The sequence below is a fragment of the Crinia signifera genome, chromosome 7 (assembly GCF_055691185.1).
Source record: "Crinia signifera chromosome 7, ASM5569118v1, whole genome shotgun sequence".
NCBI lineage: Eukaryota > Metazoa > Chordata > Amphibia > Anura > Myobatrachidae > Crinia > Crinia signifera.
Window position 1 is genome coordinate 80,016,415 of NC_139223.1, and position 25,042 is coordinate 80,041,456.

Sequence of the window (25,042 nt, forward strand, 5' to 3'; positions counted from 1 at the left end):
CCCCCCAGCACACTGAATGGTATTAGAAACCAATCTTGAACACTACATGATAATATAATTCAGAGATATTGGTTACATATACCTGCACAGGTGTAGGATATGCCCCCAAGCCACGTCAAGGCTTCTCTGTATATTGGTAGTCCCTAGCGCTATATCTAGGTGCAGGGTGTGGCACCCCAAAAACTATCATAAGCTAGAAAGCCCAGCGCGGCACGCCAGTGAGATAATATAGTGTTTAATAATTATTAGTGATAGGAAGCCGAAGCTATATATATATATAAAGGAGAGAGATGAAATAAAAAAAAATGAAATGTAATTAAAATAGAAGAGTATAGTGTTAGTGAGTGAAAAGTGTTAATAGAATGTAAGGGCATGCCACACTAAAGCCACCCAACTCATCCAGTCCAGGAGCACCGAACCCCACACCACCGTTACACTAAATTGGGTCTACGATTAACCAGCAAGAAGTCACATGATAATGGCTCCTTACGTGATATATCCAAACTAAGAGCTACCTACCTTGGAGCAACCCCAGACTACTCCATGTGGCATACCAGGACCCACATCTCCTCCCTACTCCCAGGGGTACTAGTACCGCAGGTTGGGAAACCACTGGACTAACTATAACCGTTTTGGAAGTTTTACCCTTCTTACACAGATAGTTTGCATTTACATTGCATTCAAAATGTAGTTTTACTTGTACATTGTAAAAATGCTTAATTCAAGAGTATCGCAATGTGTTCACTTCAAATTTCTAGTTACATTGTCCAAAACATGCAATGAATCTGTATCTGCACAGAGCCACACAGCCTGGGACGGGAGCATCCGGGCAGCCATCTGATCACCCGATCAGACGCTGTGCATGTGCAGTCTAATTCAGAAATCCCGGGATTCAAATCCTGTCAATTCAAAATCCCGGGTAGGGTATTGGCAGCCCTAGAGACGGTCATACAGATGTTGAAGACAAGGAAAGCACTGGAAGGTCTTGCATATCAAAAACAAATGCAAATGTGGACCATTGACCGACTGATAGTATAAATTATTATCAAAGGTGTTCTTTTGGAAGCCTGTATACCAGAAGGTGCAACAGTGAATCAACATTACTACAAAAATGTTCTAGAAACTTTGCTGGAATGAATTGGAAGGAGGCCACAAAAATGGTTTCATCTTCCGTCAGTACAACACATCAGCCAACACGGCTCTCTGTGAAGCAGTTTTTGGCAGAGAAAGAGGATGCAGTGCTAGAACACCCTGTATACCATGGGTCTTCAAACTGTGGCCCCCCAGATATTGTGAAACTACAAATCCCAGCATGCCTTGCCACAGTTTTAACACTCCCTTATAGCAAAACTCCCTTATAGCCCCCCCCTGTTAGTTGGTCATCTTGCTGTATATAATTTCCCATTGTACAGCCCTGCATAATAAATCCACATTTAAAAAAAATCATATAATAGTTATGCTTATTAGTGAAGAGAATTGTATTTTTGCACTTAACTTGGCTTTGTTTTATCACTCTCCCTTCCCACTACTTACCCCTTTGTATATTTACTGAATAAAATGTAATACCAGGCAGTTTACTTTGTTGTTTCATTCTAATAATCTACAGTCATCCGTTGCATTGACTGAACTGCGTTCTTGTCAGCTGAATCCATCAATCAGCATTTGTTACAGTGTGACTCATTGTACATTTTCATTGGAGCTTCTGTAATTCAATAGAGAAAAAGGATTATACAGATTTTTGTTGTCATTTGTCCTAGTCACACCACCCACTCTAAATGTGTTGTTGTAATGAGAATCATCCATGGTCAGGGCTCTGGCCTTTTATTTGTGTAATAATGTTCCCATGCAGAATAATAACAGCATTGAATGTAGTATTGGCAGTTTAATATTCATTAAATGTTGTGTGCCACAGCTCAAGGAGTTTAAAGATGGCTTGGATCCTGAGAGAACCCATTTTCAGGCTTACAACATGGGTGTAGTCCAGAATCCTGGTTTACATGGGAACAGGGTATAGCATCCTTCAGTCACTTCAAGAAGTGATTTCTCTATATAGCAGAGAAAGATGTTACCTGTACTCCTAAATCCAGCAAGCGGCCAGGTGATAGGACTGTGGCAATTCAGATTGTGTTAGGAGGTCTGAGCAGGGCAAGCTGAATGACTGACTGGGTCAGAACATTTGTAAAGGACCAACTTTGTATATGACTGTTGAAAATACAAGACACAATGGCCTTCAATGTGGGGCCTGCTGCTAGTTGCAGAAAGTGTAGCAAAGACCAGGTGTTTGGTACAACATGCGCGACTAAGTGGTGAGTAAAGGTTTGCTGACCCCTCTAAAATGGTGGTTGTTTTCCTGCAATGTCCGTGCTACAGATAGTGCCTCTCATACATTTTTATTATCATTTATTTATATGGCACCACAAGGGTTCCACAGTGCCTGACAATACATAGATGAGCAAAGAAAAATACAAGAAAGAGTGTGATTTACCGTACATAGTAAATAAAAAAGACAGTTGCAAGAGTGGACACTGATGCAATTATAACAGTGGCAGAGATATATTGCAACTCTCTGTTTTTGTTGCAAATTTGATTTGTATCCATTGTTCAATTTGTTTTTGCACTGGTCACCTTTGTATTTACATCTCCAGCCCTTGCCAGATCCCCTCCGCTGGCGGAGAGCTGCTCCATCTGACGGGGGGGCGCATGTACGCACGCATGTCCCCATCACTCGGTGGTGGGTTGCGGAATCTCTGCCCGTCTCCGCTTCAGGGAGACTGGCAGGGTTAGGGGGGCTGCGGGGAGCAACGGAGAGCTCCATTGGAATGGGGCACGTGAGCCCACTTCTGGCGGATAGTGGAGGCTGGCGGCTCTATCGCCAGCCCCCGGCTGAAAGAGAGGCTCCATCTGTAAGTATAAAGTCAGGTGTTATGAATGGGATATGCGCTATACCACACCATTAAGGCAACAGTCATTAGGTTGACAGAAGAAGGTTGGCACAACAAAAGGTCGACAAATGAAATGTGGGTTTTTTTGGTCAGTGTTGACATCTGAGCATGTGGATCCCCAATGTACAATGTACCCTTGCATGGCCCACTTCGCTTACTGCGCTTTGGGCCTGGTGCCTCACTCCATTACCACTGCATTGTGCTCACTTTACTGTTCCCAATCCACATGGATGATAGTGGGTCCACAAAATTAAAACCATTGTAGAAAATGCTCATGTTGACCTTTTCATGTGTTGGCCATTGCCAATTGTTTGTATCCTTTTGCCAATGTTGACATTGTAAATATCACGCTATTACCTGCTGAGCTAGACCGTGCCTGTCAGCCATCTGGCCTTAAAGGAGGAAGTATTTTATTTTTCTTTGCATATGTATTATGGTGGCTTCTACTGGTAATAGGTGGTGAATTTTAGGCAAGTTGTTTTAAGAGAAATATTGTTTGGCATTTGATCTGTCTTTGCATATCTGTGCTGATAGGAGAAAAATAGAATGAACACTTTCTATACAGTATACTTGAATGTGAGTTTGGCAAAAACTGTGTAGTAAAATTCTTATATTCCCTATATACTCAGTAATCACTTGAATCTATTCTTAAATTTGTAGCTTCACTTTCAGTGCATAAATAATTACCATTAGGCAGATGGGGAGAAAGGGTGCCGGACGGGTTCCCGACAGTCATTTACTCGACGTCGGGATCCCGACTGTCAAAACGCCGACAGCCGGGTGCCCGACGACCACCCGCTATTTTCACTTGTGGGGGTCCACGACCCCCATAGAGGGAGAATGGAATAGGTGGCTCGCGTAGAGAGCGTGGAGAGCGCAGCGAGCCCGCAAGGGGCTTTTTTGCGCTCGCCATGCTGTCTGACTCCGGGCAGTCAGGATAATGACTGTCTGAGTCCCATACCACACCCGAGGAGAAAATGGTAAATTATCTATTTTCTTGTGTTGTGTGTTTTTTTATTTTTTTTTATAAATTAAATCTCCTGAAGCGCTTAAATTATTATTATTATTATTATTATTTTTTTAAGAATCTAGGTGAAAACTGCTCCTTACACAGTATACTACACACTGTAGTGCCCGATACAAAATGCTTCACACCATAATGCCCCGGACACATTATGCCTCTCATCTGTCTCCTCCGAGACCGTGCGGGCAGGCTTTCTGATGGAGCAGTCAGCAGTGGTCGAGCTACCTTGGTTGCTGCAGTGAGCCATCAGTAGCTCGCAATCGATGGGTTAGCGATCACTGAGCTATACAGTGCAAACATATCCTCATTTACTTTTGCTTTCAATTTCCCTTTCTCCTGGTTAACATTGCTGTGTGGTTATATCATACAGCTCATCAAGAAGCTTTGCAATCTGGTGGACCATTATGTAATAGGTAGCACTTGTGTATCAATTTCCTTAAAGATAGTAAGCTTGCAGATGCGCCTGAGGGAGCAACATTCAGTGATTTAGAAGTGCCAAAATGAAATTGTTTATGTAAGAAATTTATGGTTTGTGTATTTATAAATTGTTCTTGACTTATTCCAGTGGTTCCCAAACTGTGTGCTGTGGCTCCCTGGGGTGCCTTGGGACACTTGCAGGGGTGCCAAGTGTTGGTGGTGCAGGACCAATTCAAACTATTTATGATCAATTATTTATGGACAAAACCAGTGCTGGTGGCTGCCAATCAGAAGCAAATCAAGCCCTTTAACACATAACTGAACCTAAGAAGCACATATAAACACAATATATTTAACTTTATATATTTTTAGGGGGCCTAGGGGTGCCGTGGAAAAATTCTGATACACTAGGGTGCCGTGATTTGAAAAAGATTGGGCACCCCTGACTTATTCTATGGCCACCAATTCTGAGTTTTTGCATCAGGATGAAAGACTATCTGCCAGCAGTATAACTAGCAGCATAGTCTTAAGAATAAGAAGTACCAGGAGCTTGCACCCATCTCCATAATTGTTACAGAAGATTATAATTCTAAAGGAGCATATGATGATCCTGTCCAAATCCGTGCGATCTTACTTTATTAGGAAATTCTCACCATTTAGGTGGGCTAAATCATGAATGTGTGTGTATGTATGTATGTATGTATGTATGTATGTATATGTATATATATATATATATATATATATATATATATATATATATATATATATATATATCTAGAGAAAATATAGAACAGAGGGGCGCTCCATGGTGCATGTAAACGATATATTTATTATGGAGGAACAAACACTCCTTAAAAAGGATAAAAGCAATTGCTCGTACCAATAAAAGAACAGTGTGGGCTGGTTACCACATGATAAAACAAACAATACCACGGCAAATCTGCTCCAACCGCATCTCCACTGGCATCAGGTCGACAGGGACTCGCAGACGCTGGGTTGCGCCGACAGGACTCGGAAACCGGAGGCCGGGGACACAGGCAGAAGACAGCGCCGGGACACAGTCAGCACGGGTATCACTGACCAAGCCCTAACATGTTTCGTCAGAGACTTCGTCAGAGGGCCCGAAGTCTCTGACGAAACATGTTAGGGCTTGGTCAGTGATACCCGTGCTGACTGTGTCCCGGCGCTGTCTTCTGCCTGTGTCCCCGGCCTCCGGTTTCCGAGTCCTGTCGGCGCAACCCAGCGTCTGCGAGTCCCTGTCGACCTGATGCCAGTGGAGATGCGGTTGGAGCAGATTTGCCGTGGTATTGTTTGTTTTATCATGTGGTAACCAGCCCACACTGTTCTTTTATTGGTACGAGCAATTGCTTTTATCCTTTTTAAGGAGTGTTTGTTCCTCCATAATAAATATATCGTTTACATGCACCATGGAGCGCCCCTCTGTTCTATATTTTCTCTAGATTCATACGTCCTGACCCTGGATGCTTGGTCATTTTCCAATTGAGGGAGCTGCAGTCTATATCATTGGACTTTGGTGAAACTTCTGTGCCTCTTTGTTTAAAGGGCTAACATTGCTGGACTCATTAGAGACTTGAAAATCATCAGCGCCACCTGCACTACGGTTTTTTCTATATATATGTGTGTGTGTGTGTGTGTGTGTGTGTGTGTGTGTGTGTGTGTGTGTGTGTGTGTGTGTGTGTGTGTTATATTGTCTTTTTTTTTTTTACTTTGCTAGTCAGTTGCAGCTGTTTTGGGACAGTTGTTAGTCCTTTTTGATGCCGTTTACTTTTTTTTATAAACAACTGAAATACTGGGATCGGCAAGTAATTTGCTGATCCATGAGTTTTATGACACTGGCTGTCTAAAAACGGCACCTAATTGAATATCCCTCTAAAGGCCCCCATACATTAGTCCGACTTGTCCTAAGGACAAGTCGGACCTGATTCCCCCCTGCAGCTCCCCGGGAGGGGGACACATGATTTGGCACTTGATGTGCCAAGTTTTGCAAATGATACATCGCATGCGATGTATCATTTGCAACTCCAGGGGAGCTGCAATGTGAAGGGAGCAGGGGGCAGGGGGACATTGAGGCGGCTGGGGGGACAGACGCTGCGGGGGACACAGCTGCGGCAATTACTTACAGCTGAGCCGGGCAGGGGGAGCCGGGAGCTGTCTGTACCGAAGAAAAAAAAAAGCCCATACAATGAATGGGCAGCCTGTGATTGGCTGCTGAGCGCTCTCTCAGCCAATTGCTGACTGGCTGAGAGAGCGCTCAGCCAATCACAGGCTACCCATTCATTGTATGGGCTTTTTTTTTTTCCTTCCGTACTGACAGCTCCCGCCGGCTCCCCCTGCCCGGCTCTATGCCGCCTGTGTCCCCCGCAGCGTCCCCAGCCCCCCCTGCTCCCTCTACCGCCGCGCCGCCCCACTAGGTCCCAAGTCGGGTGGTCGGACGCGCAGCAGGTCCGACCACCCGACGCAGATCCGATGCGCACGGGACCGCGCATCGGATCTGAGGGGACATCAAAACTAGCCGATTTTGGTCCGATTTCGGCCAGATCCGACTGATCTGTCTGAAATCTGACCAAAATCGGCTAGTGTATGAGGGCCTTAAGACTTAATTGCCATTAGTGCTCATAGGGTAATCTAAAGGTGCCCATACACTAGTAAGATTTATCTTCAGATCTGGCTGGTTGGAACAAAAACCTAGTTATGGATGAGTGACAGTTTGTCAGTGTGAGGGTACGAATTCCTCAATCACTCAGACACCGAGCAGATGAAACCAGAAGAATGGTTTATTTTTCACAGCACGCACAAATAGACAATAAACAGTGGCAAAGGTAAATTGCAGAGTAGAAAGATATTCAGGTAGCAGGCCCAAACAGACAGTCCTTGTATAGTCACAGTCCCAGATCAGTTCCACAGGGCAAACTATCACTTGTCCACACAGCTGTGATAGCAGAAAACTGTATAAGTCCACAAAACACTGGCAACTCCACAGAAGCGAGGATGAGGCGTTCCACAAGACACAGGTAGAGCATACCTCTGAACCTTAAGACTGCGACTAACCTCCTTCCTCCTCTCTTCTCCTTCAGCTCTCCTGGTCTGACCAAAAAACACTTTTTAAAACATTTCAAATTCCCACGGTGATCGCATAATCTGTGGGGTTGCCCAATTTCCTGATTGGTGGATTCAAGCATAAGGCATATCCCACCTTCAATCCACAGTTGTCCAACTGCTGCTCCCAACCCCTGCTGTGTCTGGTTCCACAAAGTCTGCTAGAGCCCAGAGGTTTACAAAGAATTGTAAACCCCCCTGTGGAGATGGTTCCTCTGCTATCTCTTTCCTGTAAATAGCAGCAAAATAGCAGGGTAATTGGATCACCCCCTGTGGAGATTGCCTTTTGGGAGGACAGTTTATGATAACCCTTTTCCTGTCAGGGCACGGGCAAATGGCATCAATGGTATAATGCTTACATGAATAAAGTCCTGGGACATACAGACATACATAGGGAACAATAGGGCTAAAATGTACATTAATTACTGTGGAGTAGAGGATGTCACAATTCACTTATCGCCAATGCAATTCCTTCACATTTCCTCCCCCACATTTTAGTCCATGTTCCTGGTGTCCTGGGTAATGGCAAGGGCTGGTCTCCTGGTGTTAGGTGGCACTGGGTCTGGTTCCTGCTGACGGGATAGGCCATCCGCGTTTCCATGATCTTTACCCTTTTTGTGAGAAATAGAGAAGTTGTACAGTTGTAGGGCTAAGCTCCACCTCAGTAACCGTCCATTGTCTCCAGCTGTACGTTGTAGAAAACTAAGGGGGTTATGATCTGTTACCACTGAAAACTCACGCCCATACACATAGGGCTGCAACTTCTTTAGTGCCCAGACGATGGCTAGGCACTCCTTTTCAATGGTGGCGTAGGCTATCTCGCGGGCAACTAGTTTTCGGGAAATAAAGGCAACTGGGTGCTCACACCCATCCTCCCCTATTTGACTTAGCACAGCTCCTATTCCACAAGCTGAAGCATCTGTTTGCACAATGAACCGCCGGCGGAAGTCAGGGGCGGCTAACACTGGGGACCGGGACAAGATGTCCTTAAGCTGGGAGAAAGCCTGCTCGCAGTCAGGGGTCCAGTCAATGTTTCGGGTGTACTTTTTGGTCGTTAGGTCAGTCAGTGGTTTGGCAATGGTGCTGTACTGAGGAACAAATTTACGATAGTACCCCGCTGTGCCCAGGAAGGCACGTACCTGTTTTTGGTTAGTGGGGTGAGGCCACTTCAGAATGGCCTCAATTTTTGCTGGTTCTGGACGAATACGGCCTCCCCCAACCCTGTGGCCAAGGTACAGCACCTCTGCCATCCCCATCTGACACTTATCCGGTCTGATTGTCAACCCTGCCTGGCTAATCTCTGCTAAAACCTGGGCTACATGCTGCAGATGATCCTCCCAGGTCTCACTAAAAATTGCTATATCATCCAGGTAGGCCTGGGCAAACTCCTGACACCCTGTCAGTATGCGATCTACTGTACGCTGGAAGGTGGCAGGGGCATTCTTCATCCCGAAGGGCATGTCAGTAAATTCAAAAAGCCCAAATGGGGTATTGAACGCTGACCTCTCCTGTGCCTCTCTGGTAAGGGGTATCTGCCAGTACCCCTTGCTAAGGTCCAGGGTGGACACATAGCGAGCCATCCCCAACCTGTCTAACAGCTCATCTACCCGGGGCATGGGGTATGCGTCTGTCACTGTCACCTCATTCAGCTTCCTATAGTCCACGCAGAAGCGTGTACTCCCATCCTTCTTGGGCACTAAGACCACGCTGGAGGCCCAGGGACTATTTGATGGCACAATGACCCCAAGCGCCAGCATTTCGTCTACCTCTTTTTTCATCATATTGAGCACCTCGGGATTCAGCCGATATGCTGGTTGCCTAATGGGCCGAGTTGCTCCGGTGTCGACATGATGGGCTGCTACATGAGTGCGTCCTGGCCTGCTAGTGAACTGAGGCCCCACTAGCTCCAAAACCTCCCTCATTTGTCGGGTCTGGGTTTCAGTTAACTGTGTGCCTATGGGCACGGCCTCCACCCCCACATCCTTCTTGGTTGCTGCCAGAATGTCAGGGATGGGGTCAGTCTCTGGGTCATCCATTGGTGGGCAGCAGATTGCCACAGCCCCTATTTCCCTGGTGACATATTTTTTTAATCTATTTATGTGGTAGGTGCCCACCCGCTTCCCGGTTTGATCTAGGGCAATGATATAATCTACCTGCCCCTGTCGGTCCACTACAGTATATGGCCCTGCCCAGGTCGCCTGTAACTTGTGCTTTCGTACAGGTACCAGTACCATCACTTTCTGACCCACTTCCAACTCCCGTTCACGTGCATGCTGGTTGTAATACTTGCACTGCCTTCCCTGTGCCTCCAGCATATGGTCATGCGCAAGCTGCATTAGCCTTTGCAGTCTCTCCCTCATTTGGGCCACATATTCTAAGACCGGAACCTCCGGTTCCTGGAATGATCCTTCCCAGCTTTCCCTGACTAAGTCGAGAGGACCCCGGACCCTTCTGGCATATAGTAACTCAAAAGGGGAGAACCCGGTAGAATCTTGCCTTACTTCGCGGTATGCGAATAGAAGCTGTTGCAAGGATTTCTCCCAGTCTCCCCCCTCTGATTCAGCATATGCCCGTAGCAACTGCTTAAGGGTCGCATTAAATCGCTCACACAATCCGTTTGTTTGGGGGTGATAGGCAGTAGTGCGAAAGGGATGGACCCCAAATTTGGCCCATATGGTCTGCAGTAAGTCCCCTTGAAATTGCGCACCTTGGTCGGTGACCACTTCTTCGGGAAATCCCACACGACTAAAGATATCCATGAGAGCCTGGGCAATATGCTCAGCATCTATGGATGCCAGCGCCACCGCCTCTGGGTACCTAGTCGCATAGTCAACCACAGTCAGTATGTATTTCTTTCCTGTTCTGCTCGGTTTCTTAAAAGGCCCAACAATGTCCATGGCCACTCTCTTGAATGGCTCACTGATCACAGGCATGGGTTGTAGGGGGACACGACGTGGGGGTCCCCCGAGGCGTTGACAGACCCCACATGACTCTCTATACTGTCTTACCTCCTGGTTTATTCCTGGCCAGAAGAAGTGCCGCAGCAGTCGGGCCCGGGTTTTACGAATCCCTAAATGGCCTGCTGAGGGGATGTCATGGGCAAGTGCTAGCAATCGCGCACGGTACTGCTGGGGAACAATTAACTGTTTCCTAGGGACTTCGGGCTCTAATGGGTCTGCTTTTGCTGGCACCCTGTACAGTCTCCCCTCCTCCCACTGAATGCGATCCTCCTGAGTTCCCCAATCACTCCGTCCTGCTGCCCTGCGGAGGCTAGCTAGGGACGGATCTGTTTGTTGGGCTTCCCTAAATTCCACTCTATCTACCTCCCCCAGATTCACGTCACAGTCAAGCAAGTCTGGTACCATGTTACTCACCGGCGGTGGCTCAGGGGCTGTAGCAGTAATTCCTGGTGCTGGCGGGAGAGGGCCCTCAGGTGCTATCTCTCCAGCCTGTGACTGGCTCCGGGTGATAGCTCCCACGAAACAACTGGCCAATCCACCACCCAAATCATTTCCTAGAATAACATGGGTGGGGAGCCCTTCCAGAAGTCCCACGTTCACTTCCCCAGAGTCCTGACCCCAATCCAAGTGTACCCGGGCCATGGGGATGACAGTGATCTGCCCCCCTGCCATGGAGATCTTAATTTTCCGTTGCTTCAGTAGTTGGCAGGGGGGGATTAATTCTGGGCGGATAAGGGTGATGGAGGCACCCGAATCTCTTAACCCCTGCAGTTCCTTCCCATTAACTTTTACAGGCTGTAGATGTGGCTTCATGTTATCCGGGGTGGCTTTTCCAATAGCTGCTACCACCTCCACCTGGTATACTACTTCCTCCGCCTCTGGCGCATCAGGACAGTACTCCCCTCCCCCTCCCCCAAATGATGGTTCCTGGCACACAGCTACTCGAGGCAAGGCATGTCGGGCACCTGGAAATGGTCCTCTTCCCCGGGGGCAATCTCGGCGGACATGACCCACCTTGTCACAGTTGTAGCAGCGACGGGCTCCTGGTAGCTCGGGTCCCCAAGGCCGGGGGTTGGGGGGCTGTGGAGCTGGGCGTTGGGGGGCCGCCGGTAGATCCCGATCTGGCTGGGCCCGTCGGAGATTAGTCTTTTCCTCGATGTTGGTCCCTCTCCACCGAGGCCTGTTAGCTGTGAACTCGTCCGCTAGTTGTGCCGCTTTCTCGGGGGTGGTAGGGGTCCGATCTGCTACCCATTCTCTGATCTCAAGAGGCATCTTGTTCAGCAGCTGCTCCAAGATAAAAGCATTTTTAATATCTTTTACAGTAAGGGCCTGCTTCACGGACAGCCACTTATCACAGTTCCTCCGCAACAGGTTATTAAACTCTGTAAATGAAGAATCGCCTTTTCGGGTTATGGTGCGAAACTTCACACGGTATGATTCAGCAGTCACCGCATATCTAGCAAGCAGGACACTTCGTACCTCCTCATATACCAGCACCTGCTCTGGGCTCAGGGCATGGAATGCTTCCAGAGCCCTTCCTCTCAGACTGGGGAACAGAAATCGAGGCCACTCTGCTGCCTCAATTCCATGCAAAGTCATAACAGATTCAAACATCTGCAAATGGGTATCAATATCCGAACCGGCATCATCAAAAGGTGGGATGTCATTATATCTCAGCCTGGCCACCTGGCTTACTGATGCTGCCGTAGTGGGTATAGAGGACTGCAACCCCAATGCAGCTCCCAAAACTGAGGCTCCTTGTCCCAGAGCTGCCAGCAAGTCCTGCAACTGATCTGCATTTCCAACAGGCAGCGCAGCCCCTGAAGCATTTGTCCTGTTGGCCCCCTGCACCTCGTTCCGCTCTAGGACGGGGTCCTCATCGTCCTCCTGTCCAGGGTGTTCTTGGTCCCATTGTGCCAGCTTTGCCATTAATGCTGCTCTGGTGTCCAATGCCTCAAACTCAATCTGCCTCGTACGGCACAGATCCTGCAGTTGATCCTTTTTGCTGTATCGGTAGCATAGTGGTGCTGGATCCATTCCCTGAGGTGTTTATGACTCGTTGCTCGAAGGTTGGTGTCTGAGTGGTCCCGCTGCTGCCGCCAAATGTGAGGGTACGAATTCCTCAATCACTCAGACACCGAGCAGATGAAACCAGAAGAATGGTTTATTTTTCACAGCACGCACAAATAGACAATAAACAGTGGCAAAGGTAAATTGCAGAGTAGAAAGATATTCAGGTAGCAGGCCCAAACAGACAGTCCTTGTATAGTCACAGTCCCAGATCAGTTCCACAGGGCAAACTATCACTTGTCCACACAGCTGTGATAGCAGAAAACTGTATAAGTCCACAAAACACTGGCAACTCCACAGAAGCGAGGATGAGGCGTTCCACAAGACACAGGTAGAGCATACCTCTGAACCTTAAGACTGCGACTAACCTCCTTCCTCCTCTCTTCTCCTTCAGCTCTCCTGGTCTGACCAAAAAACACTTTTTAAAACATTTCAAATTCCCACGGTGATCGCATAATCTGTGGGGTTGCCCAATTTCCTGATTGGTGGATTCAAGCATAAGGCATATCCCACCTTCAATCCACAGTTGTCCAACTGCTGCTCCCAACCCCTGCTGTGTCTGGTTCCACAAAGTCTGCTAGAGCCCAGAGGTTTACAAAGAATTGTAAACCCCCCTGTGGAGATGGTTCCTCTGCTATCTCTTTCCTGTAAATAGCAGCAAAATAGCAGGGTAATTGGATCACCCCCTGTGGAGATTGCCTTTTGGGAGGACAGTTTATGATAACCCTTTTCCTGTCAGGGCACGGGCAAATGGCATCAATGGTATAATGCTTACATGAATAAAGTCCTGGGACATACAGACATACATAGGGAACAATAGGGCTAAAATGTACATTAATTACTGTGGAGTAGAGGATGTCACAATTCACTTATCGCCAATGCAATTCCTTCACAGTCAGTTTTCCAGCATTTCCAAGCAAATGGTCAACTGTCATTTGCTCTCATCCATAACCATGTTTTTGTTCCAACCAGACAAATCTACAGATAAATCTGCGTGTGTATGGCCACCTTTACTGACTGAATACTAGAACTCACTGAAGTTTAGCTTCCCCTTTAATTACAGAAGAGGAAGACTAGAAAAGGGTTCTGGGAGATTTCATCACTGGATTATTGAATACATCTAATGTGGGCTTTAGAACAGCTTTTCGAGTACCCCACCTTTAATGTACATCTTTTCTTCAGTTTTCTACTAGCATCACCGTGGCAACCTTTGTTTATATGTGAAAGTCATTAAACAGCAGAATAGAAAATACTTGCGTTTGAATATTTGAAGAGAATGGACTGATTTCTACATCTTAAATGAAATCATGTGTTTTGTATAAAGACAATGTTAATGGAGTAGCTATTTAATATGCATGTAGACTTACATGCAATTATTTGTTGGTAGACATGTGTGATGCAATGTCGACCACCTGCATATAAATATTTAGAAATGTCAACACGTAAGCTGTTGATAGACAGTAGATTAATAATTGTAAGTGATGACTAAAGCAAATAGGTGTAAATGATTTGTTCTCTATTTCTTGCAGATAAGGAGCAGAAATGTCATCCGACTCAACATCACCTGTTAGTGGCCCCTCCAGCGATTCCCAAATATCTCCTCAATCTCCGCAATCACCAAAGACCCTTAATTTACCAGAAATTCGTAATACTAGGGATCGTTCTCCATCTCCCATGAGAGGACACTTCATTCCCAGCCCCCTCCCAACTAGACGTACAAGAACATTCTCTGCGTGAGTAGTACTTTCACATTGGCCTAGCAATGTTGTGTGCTACAAGGGGAGATTCATTTTTTTTTTTTTTTTTAAGTATTATATTTTTTGCATGCAGGGTAGATACTGATTATTTATATGATTGAAAAATGTTGTCCATCTTTATTTTTACACTGTACTTAAGAGTTAAGAAACGTATCTCATATTTAAATCTCTTTTGAACATTTAAAGTCTCCAAAATATATTTCAAAGAATATAGTCAAAATAATAAACAGTGTTTTTTTTTTTAATGCTATGTACTGTATGCACCACAGCCAAGAACATGTCTGCCAGCTATTGCAGCCTGCTGTTAACCCCTGCACCAGGGAAGTGTTAATGAGTGTGCCCGCAGACCAGGCAGCTCCTGCGGCTAGGCACTGGGCACAGATCCGGTGGCTGCTGTGGTGAAATGCTTTTAACCCTTGGTGTACTGCACCAGAGAGAGGGCGGGATGTATTAAAATACATCGCCGCCCTTCGCGCCCCCCGCCGCGATGCCGCCGCATATGTACTAACATATGCGGCTGGCATCGCGATGCGGTGACGGAGCCCCCCCCGCGATACCTGTACTGTGGTCTGCGGGGGGTCTCCGTCACCTCCCAGCCAGCTTCTGCTGCTTTCACGCCGGGGACAGCTAAGCAAGCTGTCCCCGGCGCTTCCTCCTCCCCCCTGCAGCCGGAAGGACGTCCGGCTGCGTTGCTAGGGGGAGTAAGGGCTTACCTTCCGGGGTCCAGGAGGACCTGCAAGAAGGTAAGCCCAAGGGAGGGGGGAAAGGGGAGGTCGGCGAGGCGGCGGGGTTGTGGCGACGCGGCGAAAAGAAGCCCATAGGCTTCTATAGGGTATCGCCACCCAAAGGTGGCGATGCCCTGCCCTGCGATATCGCTGCGAACGGGTTTTAGTACATAGGAAAATGCGGTAAAACGGGGGTTTTACCGCATTTTCCCTTTAGTACATCTCGCCCAGAGTGTAAATGAAGAGCCTTTGCAACCAGGACATAGTTCCAGGTTAGAATGCTGCGCAGGTACAGAAATGTTAAGACATTTTATATATATAATATATAATTTTGTGATCCACACTAGTATTAAAGATTCAAGGTGCCCATACACTGCCTGCGACGTCTCGCAGCAGTGTACGGACACCCGACAGTGCTAGCCGCCGGAACCTTCCCAGCGGCAGGGACACATGCGATCCGTTGTGATGGGATCGCATGCGTCCCTGCTTCCCGCCCGCCCCAGAACGGGTGGTCGGACGGCCAGCCAGTCCGACCACCTAGTCGGGTCCGATGCGCACGGGACCGCGCATCAGACCCGACTGCATGTCAGGGAGAGGCGATTTGGTCCGATTTAACAGGCCGATTGGTCACAATCGGCCGAAATCAGACCAAATCGCCTCGATGTATGGGGGCCTTCATACTACATTGTAACTGCTCTATTATCGAAAGGTTTAAAAATGTTCTGCCTCCATATTCTTATTAATATTCTTTCTTTTGTACAGCACTGTGCGGGCCTCTGAAGGTCCGGTGTACAAGGGTGTCTGCAAATGCTTCTCTCGCTCTAAGGGACATGGCTTCATAATACCTGAAGGCGGAGGACCAGATATCTTTCTACATATCTCTGAGTAAGTGCTGTAACCTTGCAGGAATAGCAGTGACTTGGATTATCTGAGCTTATTCATGTTACACATGTAACCACACTCATTGTCTGTGCAATGTATATATACTGGCAAACTCATTGCCAGTATTTGTACTCCATGATCGCAACTCGTATCTATGGCCATACAATGACATACACATGTGTACGGCCCATTCAAAGGCACATTTTTGGCAACCGCTTTCGCATTGCGGCAAAGCTGAACTTGGCTACATCTGTATTACAATATTCAGACTGAGGAGATGGTGTCCCACACATTGTATACATCAGAGTGTTAACATGGTCTGACTGGTAATATACTTTTTTTTCTGGATAGGGGGTAGAAATGCGCACTCTATGTTGGTGGCCCACTGGGGGTCAGGCAATTCCCTGTTGTATTGTGATTTAGGTCTGTGTGATATGGTTAAGTTGCCAATTTGCTCTATTGAGTATCTATAGGGTGTAATTTATAAAGACAAAACAGGCAGAAATGTATAATGCATAATGACAAAGGGTCTCCGACCACGAACAACCACCCCTTTGTTATCCCCCACCCCCACCATTTACTTTGCCCTATTGCCAGTAATATAGGACTCCGTTTTTGCAACATGGTTGTACCTGTCGCTGAGCAATAAATGTCATTATGCATTATACATTTCTGCCTGTTTTGTCTTTTATAAATTACACCCTATAGATACTCAGTCGAGCAAATTGGCAACTTAACCATATCACACAGACCTAAATCCCACCACAACAGGGAATTGCCTGACCCCCAGTGGGCCACCAACCTAGTGCGCATTTCTACAGGACCCAGAAATTGCTGCACCAACACACACCAATCAAGGTAGAGCGCAGTACTAAAACCCTTATTACCAGAATACTTTTTTTTTTCTCCTACTATTTTAATGTTCGATGATATTTATTGTATGATTAGAGCAGGGTTGCCGACTTTCAAATGCTCCCGGAGAGGAGACTTTCATTACCCGTTCGGGGGCGGGGCTTGGCTGTGACGTCATTAAGCCCCGCCCCCATTACGGTAAATGGACAAAATTGCTGATCTCCATTGAGGGGGCGGGGCTAAACATGGCATGAGTGTGTCATTTTAGCTCCGCCCCCCTCTGAGACCCGCGGATTGCGGCATTTAAATGCCGCGATCGGGGGGCTCAGTGGGGGTGTCCCTGATTCCGGGAGGGTTGTCCACCCTTCCGGGGGGCCGGGAAGGGGACCCGATTTTCGGGAGACTCCCGGTAATTCCGGGAGGGTCAGCAACCCTGGATTAGAGACACTCCTTTTGTCAATGAAAAAACATAGTATGTTGGGCAGCACGGATGGTGTAGTGGTTAGCGTTAGCATTACTGCCTCACAGCGCTGAGGTTATGGGTGCGATTCCCACCATGGCCCTAACTGTGCAAACTTTGTATATTTTCCCAATGCTTGCGTGGATTTCCTCCGGGTTCTCCTGTTTCCTCCCACAAACGGATGGTGTAGTGGTTAGCATTACTGCCTCACAGCGCTGAGGTTATGGGTGCGATTCCCACCATGGCCCTAACTGTGCAAACTTTGTATATTCTCCCCATGCTTGCGTGGATTTCCTCCGGGTTCTCCGGTTTCCTCCCATAAACCAAAAATATACAACAAAATTAACCCGAGAGGTCTGGGTTATTACGCAAACCTATTTGTAGTGCCGAAGCTGGATGGCTCGTTGCACCTAATTCTGTAATCTCCAGCCTGAAAGGGGAGGAATTTCTGGCCTCTCTGGATATCCGGGATGCGTAGCTGCACATCCCGATCTGGCCAACCCACCCGGGCATACCTGTGGTTTGCCGTGTTGGAAGATCATTACCAGTTCCCTGCCCTACCTTTTGGGCTGTCTACAGCACCGAGGGTGTTCACAAAGGTAATGGCGGAGATGATGCTGCTGCTGTGGTTGCAGCGGACGATCTCCTTTTATAAAGGCTTTTTTTTTACCACTCTGTTGACATGGGTGGCTTCTAAATGATCAGAAGTCTCACCTGCTGCCTACCCAGAGACTTCTCCTTTCTGGAAATGATTCTGGACACCATGTTCCAAAGGATCTTTCTTTCGCCGGACAGAGCTACGTCCATTCAGGGAGTGGTACTGACTCGAACCAGGTCTCAGTACATCTCTTTATTTGCCTGTTGGAAAGTTGGTGGCATCCTACGAGGCCATCCAATACGAGTGTTTCCACTCCAGGAGTTTTCAATAGGATCTCCATGCACAAATGATCAGGCTCCGAACTGCATATGCATCGGTTGATACGGCTCTCCCCTCAGGCCAGATTTTCTCTGGAGTGGTGGCTTCAATAGTCTCACCTGTAGGAGGGACAATGGATGCGAGCCTAAGAGGCTGGGGAGCTGTAACCCAAGGGGTACAGTTTCAGGTGGTCAAGCCACGAGTCTCTCCTTCCAATCAGAAGATCCGATGGCATCCCAGCTCAACGAGAAGCTGTAGCTTTACTGCGCCAGGTACCCTGAGGCGGCGGTGGATGTACTGTACACGCCTTGGTCATACCAGCTGGTATACTTGTTCCCTCCAATTCCATTGCTGTCCCAAGTACTCCGCAAGATCAGAAGGGGGAGGGTGCAAGAAATTCTGATTGCCCTGGACTGGCCACGAAATGCATGGTACGCCGATCTTCTGGCCATGTCTGTGGACGAACCTTGGCCTCTCCTGCTGAGAAGGGATCTTCTTCAGCAAGGGCTGTTTGTTTATCCAGACTTACAACGGCTTTGTTTGTCGGCCTGGAGCTTGAGCCAGGAAGGGTATTCCAGGAAACATCCCTTCCATGATTCAGGCTAGAAAGCTGCTAATGTCCAGACACTATCATTGGATTTGGAAGAGATATGTGTAAAGGGAGACGTTGTTCTCCTAAGGTTTACAGACTGGGTCGGTTCCTCCAGTTTCTGCAGGTTGGAATGGAAATGGGGGGCTGCGTTTGGGCTCAATCAATGTGCAGATATCAGCATTTTTGGGAGACTCCCGGTAATTCCGGGAGGGTCGGCAACCCTGGACCAGTCGGTGGTTTTTACTTTTCTGCAGTCCTCCTGGTGTGAGGAACTACAGAGCAGTTCCTCAATTCTGTAGCCAGGCTGATCTTCCTCTCCCACTGCTCTAATTCTGCCACTCCCCTTCAACAAAATCTGCACTGGCTCCCATTCCCCTACAGAATCCTCTTCAAACACCTCACACTCACATACAGGGCCATCTCTAATTCCATTGCTCCATATATCTCTAACCTCATCTGCATTCATACACCCTCCCGCCCTCTATGGTCGGCCGACGACTATCATCTCTCCTACACCCTGATCACTGCTTCCCATGCTAGAGTACAGGACTTTGCCCGTGCTGCACCCCTTCAGTGGAACGCACTCCCTCGCTCCATTAGACTCTCCCCGACCTTGCAAAGCTTCAAACGGGCACTGAAAACTCACCTATTCATCAAAGCGTACCCTTCCACTGCATAAACTAGCTTGTTCTCCGACCCCTTGCCTGTTTACATCCTGCTATCTAGCCAGCACCCACCTCCCCTTCCTACTAGATTGTAAGCTCCTCCAAGAAGGGCCCTCTTCCCTCCTGTTGTCAAAGCCCTCTTCTCTTCACATTTCACTCACAGCTCTCCTATACTCAAACACTCAGTGAACATCTTCGTCTGCATACTCCTCTCCATCATTGACCTCAAGCCTCTAGTTGTATGTTAATTGAGTCCTCACTACTTATATTTAAGTTGTAATGTGTATTGAACTGTGGCGCTCTTTATTTATACTATTTTTGTTATTTATTCAATGTAATGCCAAGTTTTGTGTCCCTGTACTGTTCCTTTGTACGGCACTGCGAAACACTTGTGGCGCCTTTATAAATAAAATTATAATAATAATAATACATGGAAAGTGGTCATGCTTGTGGCCGTGGCCTTGGCTAGATGGGTCTCCAAATTTGGGGCTTTGTCATGTAAGTCTGCCTATTTCGTTTTTCGAGGACAGAGCAGAGCTCAGGACTTGACTGTAGGTTTTGGCGTTTCACCTTAACCAGCTGATTGTGGTTCCAGTTCAATCTGGTTCCTTGGACATTCCTAAATCTTTGGATGTTGTCCATGGTTTAAAGAGTTATCTTAAAAGGACAGCTGGGACTAGGAAGTCTGACTCCCTTTTTGTGTTGTATGAAGCTCACAAAAGGGCTTGTCCTGCTTCAAAGCAGTCGGCTGCTCGCTGGATAGGATTGACTATTCAGCAAGCTTATTCGGCGGCATTGCCTGTTCTGAATTCTGTTAAGGCCCACTCGACTAGGTCTGTGGGCTCCTAGTGGATGGCTGCCCGTGGAGTCTCGACCATTGAACTTTGCAGAGCTGCTACTTGGTCTGGGAAGAACATGTTTGTTAACTTCTACAGGTTTAATACCCTGGCCAAAGAGGATACTCAGTTTGCTGCCTAATAAATCACTGTCCTTGAGACTAATTGTGACAAGTTAATGAGTTATTTGCTTAATCTGTTAGTGGCTTTTATGTTATGGCTGGATGGTGTATGTAATTTTTATATCTAAATCTATTCCATTTTAAGTTGATTTCTTGTCTAATCACTCTACGTATAGTAAACATATGTCTGTGCTTTTATAAGTAGCCATTGATCTGTAATTTTGCTCATTGTGAAAATGTATGTTGTAATATATTTTTTGAACGCCTTCCTCTTGGAACCATAACAGTGCATGTTTTCTTCTAGCTGGAGCAAGTTTGTATTAATTTACTATCACAGTAGATCTACAGTTGGTACCAATTACTGAGTATACCTTGGTAACACATTGATGTAGATGGATCAAGCCATGATGAGTGGAGAAGTGTGCCATGGCATTGCAACCAATCAGATTTGATGTAACCATGTATCAAGTGCATTCTATAAAAACAAATGTAGCAGCTGATTGTCATAGCACGCACCTCTACTCCTATCACTGCTTTATACATCTATTCCATTGTTATGGTTCCATGAGGTCAGAGTTTGTGAAACAATGTTGCAAAGCATTGAGGATGAAGGTAAAGAATTTGAAATGTATTTACCCACAATGCCTTTATTTCTGTCCTTTCACTTCAACAGTATTGAAGGAGAGTATGTTCCTGTAGAAGGAGATGAAGTCACTTACAAAATTTGTACTATTCCACCCAAAAATGAGAAACCTCAAGCTGTAGAAGTTAGAATCATCCATTTGGCTCCTGGATCAAAGCACGAAACGTGGTCTGGTCATATAATCACATCATAAATACATAACTCCATCAACTTCCATTCACACGTTGTTTTTTTTTTTGTTTTATTTTACATTTATTGTTTTACTATTGATTCTTTATCTTTTGCGCACTGGTTATCCATCAGCAGAATTCAATGCATTCATTGTTGCAGTAGAATTAATTCAAATCCTTTTAGGATTCAACAAGAATTGAATTTAAGTATCCATGAGAATAGTGTTGTAATCCAGTAAGCAATTTTTTTTTTGTTTTTTTTTTGCAATGCCATTATTTTTATACAGAATATCAGGGCTACAATTTAATTGGCAGTGTTCTACTGTAAAAATATGCAGCTACACTTAGATTTTGAATTACAACAATTTGGCTTTTGTATAGTATATTTCTATATAACATTGTTATGCATACCTACTGTTTTTAACCCATAGTTGGGGAGAGAGGTAACTGCAGTAGTGAACCATATTATTGGTACATACATCTTGTGCATTAAAAATCTTCTTATTCTATACAATATACTACAAAAGTTATGTTCTTATGTCGACCAGTCTTTCAGATTGTTACTTAAATGTCTTTAATAAAGTTTAAATATCTACACCATTCTTTTGTCTTCTACTCTTGTATGTGGATTAATAGTTTGACATATGGTAACCAATGGAGTATGAATAAACTTACACTTTTATTATTAAAGTAACAAAAAACAATATCAGTGCTTTGAGCTTGGGTATGGGCAGTCAATACACTTGCTGCAGAGGCTGCTGGTGGCGGACATTACAACTAGACAGGCACATGCAAGGGCTGCTCAGTGGTGATGTCAGGCATGACACGTTGAGCTGATGAGTGGTAAGTGTGTATGGACTTTTACAGTCATCAGTTGAGGTGGCAGAAAAACGTCATAATAGCATAATGATCAACTTTTGCCTAAGTTATGAGACAACACTGGCCTTTGAAAAAGCTACTCTGCGAAGTTCACGCTGAATACCGGTGTGCTTGCATTGTGGCACACTGAAACTGTTACTTATATATGTGAATTAATGTGAAATATTGTGTTATCTGTGGTAGCAATAATCAAGTATAGCAGAGAAGACAGGCACGCTATTTAGGTGGCGAACGCTGCACTCACTGTGAGCGTTCAGCACCGTACCTGTACACAGCGAGAGATAGAGTGCGAACAACGGGCAAAGCTGTGCTGTTAAGGCATTGCCTGCCGTGTGTACAGCAACCGGCTATAAAACCTTGTTACTCACCGCATGTTCTATACACAATCATTCGGCTTCATATACTAGAAGCCGACAGCTAATTGAGCTAAATATTCCAATCTCGACACATTGCATCAATTGACATTCACACGGGCAGCTCTGCACTGATAAAGTGCCGCCTGCCGTGTGTCTGGTAATTGGTGTATACGTAAAAGCATAACTGAGTTAAATGGCTCATCTACTACATTAGGAGCCATTAACCATTTGGGGTGCTTATTAAATATTCCGACTTAATCAATGATATTTGAGTCATGCAGGCAGCTCTGGATGTTATAATGCTGTCTAGAGCCGTTTCTATAGCTGTATTACACGCCCTATAATATTAGTGGGTGAAGTTGAACCCAGTGTGATCTGGGATTAATACTAACAGCAGTCCTATTTTCATTTGGTTAAATTCATACTATACCTATTACGGGGCATACATTGATATTGAAAAATTAACCTTTAACTGAATTTTTATATCAGTATACCTTCTATCAATCAAATGAAAATTTAGAGACTAAAATTCATAATACACCTATTCAAACTGTCACTCTTCAAACTCAACACTTGCAACCAATTGTTACAAGTTTTTCCCTGCAATAAAATATGATGAATAATGTTTCAAAACATTGCAAATAACTCCCAGGCTATTTAGCCATTATTAAGGGAAATAAGTTTGAACAAATCATACACCACAGTAAAGCAAATTCACAACTAACAAAAAACAGTCATTGAGACTAGGGTGGCCAATCCCGGGATTTGGCCCCCAAAATGCAGTCTAATTCTGGGCAGCGTCTGAGCACTCGCTCAGACGCTGCCCGGCTTCTCCCATGGCCGGCAGTGCTGTAATGCGCAGCGTGATGCCCGCCCACCCAACCTTCCCGGCCACCCTGCCGTATGAGCCCGCCGGCAACCCAGCCAGCAGCCCGCCCACTCAGCATACCCGGCTCCCACTGTAAGTAAGTAGTGGGCAGGCAGGGCATTTTTTATCATTAAGAATGCCAATCCCGGGAATTCCGCGATTTAGCATTTTTCACTCCCGAATCCCGGGATTGAAAAAATGTCCTGGGATTGGCATCCCTAATTGAGACTGTGTTAATTTAAATTGTTTAGTACAGTGTGCCACCTGCTCGCCACCTTCTTTTTAACACTAAATTGTCTTTGTTGTGTCTTTATATCACTTTGTATTAAATGTGTTTTTTATATTTCGCAGCCATTTTGACAATTACCTAATAAAAGTAAAATTTTAATGATTAGGTGCACCATATCAAGGACATACTTTTCTCTCTTTTCTCATGATGTCAGGCACGACACGTTAAGCTGATAAGTGGTAAGTGTGTATGGACTTTTACAGTCATCAGATGAGGTGGCAGCAAATCATCATACTAGCATAATAATCAACTTTTGCCTAAGTTATGAGACAACTGGTAATTCACCTTAATGGACATAAGGTGTAGTTAAATTCTGAGGAGTCCAATCGGTTGTCATCAAATGCTCACATCAGTTATATACAGTATAAACAAAATCAAATCGATTCACATCCAGAGTCTCTGATTTTAAATCAAATGGAAAGGTTCAACCTGGGTTGAAAAATAGAGCGCTAGTACCAGAGTGGCCCTCTTAAAAAGCAGCTGCTAGGATAAGGGGTGGTCAACCCTTAGAAAATACGAAGAAACAACAGGAATTTTAGCAGCGCTTGACAGTGAGTGACACTAAATGGTAAAAAATGTAACAATTTATTAAACAATTAAAATACAGTCTAAATAAAGATAAAAACATATCCACATAATAATGGGGGCAATAGGGGGGCAAGTGTTGGTAGGACTGAAATGGTGAGGAGGACCAAGTGGTAATATGACCTGCTCTGATCCGTGAAGTGAGTCCCGATGGAGTACAGTCCAAGATTGTCTGGAAAATCGCTGGAGGGATCGGTCCTTAAAGGTGTTGAAGTGCTAACAACTCCCCCCTCACCTTGGTTTGGACTCTGAGTGCACTTTGGACCATCTCCTGCCTATTCTTCTGATTGCCGTTTTATTTCATCCAACCACCCGATTTGGAAAGTATACATCCCCACTGGAACCACCTTTCGCACTACTGGTTGATGTTTAAGATTGGTCCCACTTCAACACCTTTAAGGACCGATCCCTCCAGCGATTTTCCAGACAATCTTGGACTGTACTCCATCGGGACTCACTTCACGGATCAGAGCAGGTCATATTACCACTTGGTCCTCCTCACCATTTCAGTCCTACCAACACTTGCCCCCCTATTGCCCCCATTATTATGTGGATATGTTTTTATCTTTATTTAGACTGTATTTTAATTGTTTAATAAATTGTTACATTTTTTACCATTTAGTGTCACTCACTGTCAAGCGCTGCTAAAATTCCTGTTGTTTCTCTGATTTTAAATGGCTGCTATTGACACTGTGGTCTCACTGGGATAGTTGTCTCATCATAGAAGATAATTACTTCATTGTGTGCAATTAAATATTCATAAGGGTTCGGCACACACAATCTCATCATATTAGCATAAATTCTGGCAGATTTTTCTGGATTCTTTGAACTTCAATGTACTATAAAGCACATTTTCTGATGTCTGGATCATAATTATACGATCCACGATTTGCTTTACCCCTGATGAAGTTGTTT

At 45.7% G+C, this 25,042-nt stretch overlaps 1 protein-coding gene across 3 annotated transcripts in view; it reads left to right on the plus strand.

Annotated features, from left to right (window-relative positions):
* The window catches only part of CARHSP1 (calcium regulated heat stable protein 1), a 63,038-nt gene extending 41,288 nt beyond the window's left edge, over positions 1-21,750 (plus strand). For all 3 annotated transcript variants that reach the window (XM_083152015.1, XM_083152016.1, XM_083152014.1), the window contains 3 exons: positions 14,060-14,263; positions 15,775-15,897; positions 21,011-21,750. In XM_083152015.1, coding sequence (XP_083008141.1) covers positions 14,073-14,263; positions 15,775-15,897; positions 21,011-21,173 — 477 coding nt within the window. In that variant the 5' untranslated portion in view covers positions 14,060-14,072 and the 3' untranslated portion in view covers positions 21,174-21,750. The remainder of the gene's footprint in view (positions 1-14,059; positions 14,264-15,774; positions 15,898-21,010) is intronic.
* Positions 21,751-25,042: the final 3,292 nt, after the last annotated feature.